General features: G+C 38.1%; 1 protein-coding gene across 1 annotated transcript in view; it reads right to left on the bottom strand.

Moving 5' to 3' along the window:
• Positions 1 to 9,028, bottom strand: part of CUNH20orf194 (chromosome unknown C20orf194 homolog) — a 116,237-nt gene that overhangs the window by 11,382 nt on the left and 95,827 nt on the right. Inside the window, exons 28-30 of the mRNA XM_009290722.1 lie at positions 7,885 to 8,043; positions 5,137 to 5,262; positions 3,082 to 3,119 (exon numbers count right to left, since the gene is read on the bottom strand). Coding sequence (XP_009288997.1) covers positions 3,082 to 3,119; positions 5,137 to 5,262; positions 7,885 to 8,043 — 323 coding nt within the window. The remainder of the gene's footprint in view (positions 1 to 3,081; positions 3,120 to 5,136; positions 5,263 to 7,884; positions 8,044 to 9,028) is intronic.

Below are 9,028 nucleotides of genomic sequence, written 5' to 3'. Positions count from 1 at the left end.
GGTGTTGGGTCGACGGTTGGACTCGATGATCTTAGAGGTCTCTTCCAACTTCAATGATTCTATGATTCTATGATTCTATGAATAAGCTAATCAACAACCACCCCATTGTGGGTGTGCTACACGCAGTGGGGTTTTTCCTTAATATCCCCAAACTCGACGTTGATTTAAAAGACAAGTTGAGTTAAAAACATAGTTATACTTTCTGCGAAGTCGGCACAGAACAATAAAAAGGCTGTATAACATACATGCTATGAAGCATATATTACAGTTAGAAGCACTATGCCTTGGAGAAAATAGGTAATTGTCAAGGACTAAGCTGGCAAAGCTTAAAGTTAAGAAGAAAAAGATTCAAGGAATAAAATATCTAGCAAATCAGAAACCTATGCATCTTGTCTCACGCTCCTCACCCATACTCTTTCTCTGTCACTCCCCACTTCACTTGCGCTTGTCTAAGGGGAACAGCTTTCGGGCACTAGCTGTCATTCTTTCTTGTAAACTCCCACGCAACCTTGGAAGTAACAGAAGACTGCTCAGAGCCTGGGGAACCTGCAAGCTTTGGCTCTGCACACACCTATGCATAAATCTTGTAGGCGCCAGTATCCCACAAAAATTGGCCCTGGGTTAGCAGGCAACAGTCCACGATACTGAACTGACCGACAGGTAGTGTAATCCAGAAGAAAAATGGCTTTCTGAGAACTGAAGATGCCTACATAGCTTTAGTAACAAATAATTTTGACCTTTTCTATTTAAATTGTCACTGCCATCTCTGTTTCTACTGCATTTTGAAGACCACCCAGTTTTGTTTAATTCCTTATTTATACACTCTTCTAAAGGGGGGGAAAAAAAAAAAAAATCTTTACAGCCTGGGGAATAGCATGTTCAATAGAAGCAGTAAAGAAACAGGAGGGATAGATTAAAAATATGTATGCTTTACAAAAATAATGGATCCTCTTCGCTCCCAAACGTACAATGGGCATATTTAACAATGGTGATGTCTTAATCTGTAAAACAACTTCATGTACAACACAAGAGATGCCAATGTGCCCTTAGACTAGTAAGCTGTCATCTTACAGCTTCTGTGCAAGAAAGCAATAAAAAAAAGAAAAAAAACAAAAACAGAGAGGTATATTTGGAAGGAGTGAGACAAAAGGAAATTACAGCACACAGATAGGGGCAAGATTTTTTGTTTTTTTTTTTTTTTTTTTAAAAGTGTTTACATGAGCATGCAAAGGGGAGACAAAACAAAACTGCTAACGTTGGTCACTCTGCTCAAGGCTTTATCAGTTCTCCCTGATCTTCATCTGTTTTTGTTAGTCTTGTGGCTTTCCAAGCAGAAAGTGTCATGTCATGCTGTCAAATGATGTCATGTTGATAATATGCACAGGTACCCTTTCAGAAAGCCACACAATAGAAGGGACCTGGAAAGCAGCAGCAAAAGGCTAACCCTACTCACTCCCAAAATATGCAAGATAGTTACGTGGACAAGGTAACCACCCAAAAGTCTAATTAATTCCTACTTGCCTATACCTGTACTTGTCTTGTCTTATACCTGCATTGCAAGTTCCTGTTTTCAGATTTGTACACCCAGTATGACACCGTCTTGGCCCACTGATGCTACAGTAACACAAACAATAATATTGGGGTGCGTGACACAAAAAAGAAGTAGGACAAATCTCTCTCAAAGTGAATGTGTCACCAAATATTGCTATTGTTGCACTTTTTTTTTTTTTAATTCTGTCATAAAACAAAAAGGCATGCTCGCACTCTTAACTTCTCAGTGGTTATTGACACGTCATTATATTCTTCCCTCTTAACATTCTCCTGCTCTCTTCAATTTCACCCGTGGTTATAATCATGATAGTTATCTGTTGGTCAGTTCCTCAATTCCTAGCACCAACTTTTTTTTCCAAATAAGAATAAAACACTGATTTATATAATAGCACCTACATACTTCCCAGCTTGTTCACAACTTCATTGTTTTGGGTTCTTTTGGATTTTGTTCTTTTGGGCTCCCTTCACACATGAACAGGAGGTGGCATAATTCTGGCAGCAAAGCAGAGCACTACAGAGTCTAAACGGCCACAAGAAAAAATGCAGCATCCTGCTCTGACAACTGCATTTAAATACAAACAAAAAATACAGTCCTGCAGTTCACTTGGGAAGACATAAGCATAAGATCAGAAAGTCATCCTGCAGTAACTGTGGTGCGACAGCGACTTAAAAAAAATAAAGTATCTTAACTGTCATTGGTCTATCCAATTTCAGGCTGAGCTCACGGTCTGCCTAAAATAAAGATTATCTGACTGGAGAAATCTGTTCTCATATATAAACACACCACATGTACTGGTGTGAATCAGCTATACAACTGTTAAAAACAACTGTTAAGGTGCTATAGTCGAATTTGCTTCTGCTCTTGAAACTTAAAGAACTTATTTGATGATAGGTCAGGAAGGATGACATCCCACTTACGCCAACAGCTGCTCTCAGTTCCAAGCCTGACAAGGAGGACGATGCAGTCAATGATTCATTTCAGAGTCAGGATATAAAACTAAATATACAGGTAAGAAACGGTTCTTCTGCAAGTGAGCTTTTTTGTCTACTGCAATGCCAAATGAACCCTGCAAGGATCCTCCACGCTGCATTAAGAAGAGGATATGGGGAACAAGGTAGCCAGCTCATTTTTCCCTTTCTAAAATAGCAGAAATGAAAGGAGAGCTCCGTGTCCTCATGCCTCCCCAGAAGAGGATGGAACTCAAATCCAATCCATTTTGCTCCTAGGTTAACAACACAGCACGAGTTACAATAGTTCCAGATAAGACCATGAGTTAAACTGCTTAGGAAACCCATCCTCCAGATGAGGACAACCAGAATGCATCATGTTCCAGATTCTCAGACCTTCTCCAGGCGCTTACGGTGTTTAATAATGTAGGCAGAGTGAGACTGTCTGTTCTGCACAGATGGTTCTTACCTCCAAGAGTTTATCATCATCCTCTGACTATATGCATTTACAGTGTATTTGTTTGGCCATATGGCTCAGCTACTTGTTCTGTAAAGCTCAAAGTCAAGAAAAGTGACACATACCTTGTGAACACTGGTCCAAGAACTTGGGAAAAAGAAGCCTAAAAAAACCAGAAGTTTGTATATTAAGAATGGATATTATTATTTAACTAAAGCATTTACATTCATTTGGACACTGACAGCTGGAGTCTTACTATCCAACCCATTTTCATGTTTTCTTTCCTCAATCCAAGTAACTGGAACATCCCCACAGGTTATGTCTTTCAGGAGTTCTTCCCAAAAAATTAGTTTTGTAGATGGTTTTAATTCTTTAATGGATTTAAGAGCTAATTCCCACCACGCAATCTGTTCTGTATTCTAGGAAGTCAGAAAGGCTTCAACATTACTTTAATTCCTATTTAAACAATAGGCATTTTAAGCTTGCCCTAAAGAATTGTGCCTTCCAAACATGGTGGGAACTCTTCATGGAAAGATTTTATGTACATAATGCTTTCCGTACATATTGTACCAACCTCTGGTACTGTGCGAGACAAGCGACAATTATTTTTATGAGCTTTATCATGCACACAAAAGCTCCAGAGATAGTACTTTATCTGTCCCCCTTCAAATACCTCTCCCCTGCCCCTGGCTTGCTATTAAACACGGGGAAGAGCTTCATCCTAGGCTCACGAAAGAGCTAGATCTCTACAGTAATGGACTTTAAGACAGGAAATGGTTTTGATTTTCTTGACTGCAAAAGTTTCAAGTCAGACATTAAAATCGCTCTTCTTGATTCTCACAGTGAAATCGCCAAAGCTTCCCAACTGAAAGATTTGTCATTGGCAGTACGTGGCTGCTTGGTAAGTTCTTATCAGAAGAAACTTCAAAGTGAGACACAAATAGTCTACAGCATAGGCTAAGCCTCTTCCTTCAATTGCTACTGCACTTCAGGAGACAAACAATGTTAGTCAAAGGATTGCAGGCCACTGCTGCTATAAATACTACTCAGTACCATGACCAGTAACATGTTAGTAAGTTTAAAAAAAAAACTAGGAATTGGAACTTGTCTTTCCTATAATCATGGAAAGAATAAGTTGAAACAGCACTCCAGCATCAATTCAACAATATTTTATGTAGGTTTTTTTTTTTTATTTACAATCTTTTGTCACAGAGACAAAAAGATGCAGTAAGGTAATGTCTATTTATTGACCAGTGTGAAGCACAAGAAGCATATTGGTTAGTGTTTTAAAAATCGCTAGGAAGTTTAAGGAATGCACGTTTATAAAATGATTGGGCAGTTCACCTCTAACCTGTGATGCACAGAGTTTTATCACAAATAGCAGCAACGCTAGAACTCTGAAAATTGTAACTGCTTTAACCTACTTTTATCAAATCAGCTGCAAGGCATAATTGCAAAATTTAAGTATCATAATTTTACAGATAGGTCCATGAAATTAGTTCCACGTTTGTTGAAGTGTGGAGCACGTACAGATACTATGAAACAGCAACCATACCACACTATTTTAAAATGTCAGTGACTTGGCTTTGCTGCCGTTTCCTCCCCACCCTGCCGCTGCAGTAACCCAGGATATCAGATTTTAATACTTGTAATGCTTTTGCTTCCGTGCTTTGTCATTCTCTTCCACTAAATTTGGGACTGCTTCCCATAAGTTCCCTATTTTAAATCTGTAAAGTCTTCATTTAATATCCAAAAGTAGTGACACAATCAATAACCCAAACTGAGATGCACGTCTCAATTTTTAGTTATACTTACAAAAAGATCGTAAGAAAAAGAATGATTTAAAAAGCACACGAGAGGCCAGTTGACTGTCCAGATTTTACATAGTCCTTAGCCAGAGTATACATATTTAAGCAGTATGCTAACGACAATCTTTGTTTATTCTTGCACGAGCTAAACTTTTGTTAATATTATATATAATTATATACCTAGTGGAAACCAAGTATCATCCTTATAAACCAAACAGCACTTCAAAAGTTCATCCAAGATGGATTACCTAGCAGTTTTATGAGATTTAAGACAGTTCAATGGCATTTAACCACCACATATCTCTATTATAAAAGTGATCTCATAAACTTACATATCTATTTTCAAACTAGTAAAAATATTTTAAAGTATACCTATGTTCCATATAGCAACTCAGTGGCTCTACACAAGTATTAACTGCTCCAATGACAAAAGAAGACTTCACATCTGGGTCAGGATGAGTTTGTAGAGCCTGTACAACATCAATAACATCAGTATATCTGTAAGAAAACAAAATGAAATATGGTTTCAGAGAAACAGAACGACACATTTCAACATCTAGTAAGAACCCAATTGCTTGCAAGAAGGTTAGATTTCTAAAGAAGCCTACCAAAATCGTTATAAAGCAGTTCAAAACTTAGTAAATCCAGACAAGTGAAGCAGACTGCAAGTGATGTTAGAAATAAATTACTGACAACTACAGAGAAAAGCAGTATAAACTTTGCACTGAACAACTGAAAAGTCCAGCTTTCAGGAAGCACAAAAAGCATAATATAAATACTAGCACGTTATGCCTACTGCAAAGCATATTAAGCACTAAGTATGATTCAAGTAAAAAAAAGAAATTAAAAAGCAACACCTCTCACTTCTCAGCCTTCCAATTTAAACTTGCTTCTGTAATTAACGCGCCCATTATTTATCAGTACTCCAGACACCGCTGTATTGTACTTCTGTATGATAGCAAAGTTTAGACGAACCTGAGTTGTTATTCCAGATGTTTATTTCTCAGCCAGCTACAACCTTCTCTCAAAACTGTATTATTGTGAGTTATCGGATTATTTAGAGAACTCCAAAGCTGTCTATACCAACACTCAACTACTCAGAAAAGAATGGAAAACCTATAATTAACCACTCCTGAAGCCAGTGCTGCTACCAGAATATCAGTTACTTTGTACATCACTGGACTTTATACCACTCCTCCTAATTTTAAGAAAAAAAAAAATCTCACTCTAACACGGAAAAAATTATGCTTTTTAGCACTATCAGAACGGACCATAATGAAGAAAATGCTAAGCTCCATATATATGCCCTTAGTGAAAAAGATGAACACTTGGTAGCCTGGGAACCAAAACCATTCCAGCCAGATTAGGGTAGTACTTCCCTCAAGCTAGTTTATGTTTCCTGCTAACGACTCAGAAACAGAGTGGGCAAACTTACTGTAGACGATACTAGTTCAAGTGCTACACGTGAGATGGAAGTGTCAAACAGAGATGGCTCAGAGTCTTCACCTTTATACCACAAAAAAACCCTGGCATTTATCCGAAACATGTTAATCAATCTTACTTCTGTATCTCCTGCTGTATCGAGTGAATAGCATATTTTTGACAGCCTGCTTTCTGCTGGCAGTTTAAGAGGTCATAATCTTTACAGAGCCGTTCATTTTGAAGTACAGAGACTCAAAACATACCACATAAGTGTTGTGCAATTTTTGCACAATTTTTTTGGGGAGTAACAAGGCACACGCGTGCAATATTGCCTCTCTTTCTTCATATCTTTTATCAACTGGAACTTTGAAAGTTTGTGTCACATTTTTTGTAGCTAATACTGCCAAAGAGTCAAAGCAAGGACTACCAGAAATACAAAGACAAAGCAAGCACGTGTGCACACAAAGATGCTAAATACTTGGAAAAAAGCAAAGATTGATTCTTATGCTTTCTGTAGCACACTCGTTCACTGTTTAAAAAATTCCGTAAGAATCACAGTAGCTTAGGCTTTTAAGTTTCTATTTGGAGGAAAAAATGTTGCAAACTGAATGGACCATTTAATTCTGGAAACCATGAATTTATTTATTCAAGATTCTCTAGCACTCACTGATCTTTCAAAAGTTTAAGGTACTGTAAGCACTTGAGAGATACAATTATAGTCTTTATGTCACACCATATCACACTTCCTAAAATTAATTTCTATTCTGAAGCAACTCAAATTAAAATTTACCAAAACACGCTCAGTCACCTAATGCCTTAAAGACAACTGATCTTCCTCTGATAGAAATAGGGAGGTGCTCCACACCCATTTTTCATCAAAACAATTCCCACGTTTTAGTGAAGTTTCAAAAAAAATTATACGTGAAAGGTAGGGTGCAAACTCATGGTTATTTGTCTTGCTATTGGCAAAATACGGGTCTGTTGGGAAAAAGTAGCAATCATTCCTTTGCGTACTAACAGGGACTACAAGACGCAACACTCCCTCTAAATATTAAGATAATGCTACAGCAGATAATATTCAGTAATATTCACCTGCAGCTCTGGAGTGCAACTTGCAACACAATCTCAAGCTCTCTCTGCTCTGTTGCCCTCATCTAAGTCTACGGCTTTAAAGACAGACAACCAGTACTCCAGCAGTCTTTAAAGACAGATAACCAGCACGTAAAGTCTCACCAGCCTTTGAAGGGCAAATACCTCTCTATCTAGGACCTCTTGGCAGGGAGGGGGCAGGAAACAAAAACCAAAACCAAACCACACACAGCTGCACCAAAAAATAAAGTGCCATTTAACAACAGTCTAAGATGCAGCTGGAAAGGGCAAGAAAATTTCTGAGAAGCCAAAAATCACAGCCAATCTCCTAAACAGGGAAGAACCACCAAATGCAGTCCTTCCTTCCATATGATCGAAGGAAGACTACGGACACCTTTTCTCCAATGGAGTAACACGCAATAAGATTAACAGGTTGCAGAAAAGCCGAGTTTAGTACATACGTGAAACAGAATTCACAGAATACCACACTTTAGCACAGAAATTTGACTGCTTCAGAGTGATGGGAAAGTTTAAAAATGCCTTGGAAATGGGAAGGGAACAGGAAATCCCTGATTTTATGCAACAGTTCAAACAGTTTCAAACGTTTACCCTTGCAAGACCACTAGGAGACGCTTGTTCTTTTTAGCATAAGCGGACTGACGGACGCTGTGGTTCTGCTGAGCCTCCAGGACGCTGGAGAGGTAACGCTGGAAGTGAGTTGCACTGAAACATTCAGGACTATCCATAGTTTGACGGTAAACTATCCACCTAAACAACAGAAAACAAGGAAAGAAGTTAATGTTCTATGACATAGTATTTCTGTTTTCTTTTTATTTTGAACCAACAGACCAAAAATAAATTTGACAAGCCCTAAGATTCCACATCTCTCATACCACGTGGGAAAGAGGAATTTACTTGGCTTTCTATCATTCCCAGCATAAGCACATTCTTTACATTACTGCCAAAAGGTTTTGTGGGGTTTTGTTGTTGTTTTTTAATAAAACAATGTTCAACAGCTTCTTCAAAGCAGCACATCATAGGAGTAATTTTGATCTTTGTTAGTGATGCAGTAAACAAAAATTATATGAATCCAATTCAAAAGACTCTGGGCATGAAAATATTTCACTGCAAAAACAAAAAGTAATGATGACATTTGCAGGAAAACCATGAAGTATATTACTGCAGAACATTCAAAAGTCACCTTACACGTTTGCCCTAAAAACAGAACCACAACACTGTTCTGAATCAACTTGCTAGTATCAAGACACTGAGTTAGAAGTAATACAAAAAACCAGTCCAGAACATTACTAAGATTAAATGCTAAGGTGTTTGGCTGTAAGATTTAAAAGGACAAGAATTTCTTTTTTTGATTTTCCAGCAGCTATTATCAACACACAGAATGGCAAATTCCTACAGTAGATTTCTCTTATTGCTATACAGTTGATGTCCTGAATATATCTCCTGCTAATGTAGAATAGAAACCAGGTCAGATTAAAAACAGTGCTGTAGCAAGGACTGGTAGTATAGTCTTTTCTCATAGAAAAATGCATTTTAGACTCACTACCACAAGTCAATAAATGCAAGCTCTTCACCCTTTTCCTTCAAGTTGTGATGACTTCCGTGCTTGCTTAAGGCAGGATTCACTTGGCCCTTCTAAGATCATTCTTAACTGTTTCATAGAATCATAGAATAGTTTGGGTTGGAAGGGACCTCTAAAGGCCATCTCGTCCAACCCCCCTGCCGTGGGCAGGGA

Source organism: Aptenodytes forsteri, unplaced genomic scaffold (genome assembly GCF_000699145.1).
Source record: "Aptenodytes forsteri isolate BGI_AS27 unplaced genomic scaffold, ASM69914v1 Scaffold236, whole genome shotgun sequence".
NCBI classification, from domain to species: Eukaryota; Metazoa; Chordata; class Aves; order Sphenisciformes; family Spheniscidae; genus Aptenodytes; species Aptenodytes forsteri.
This window is presented reverse-complemented; position numbering and strand designations above follow the sequence as displayed.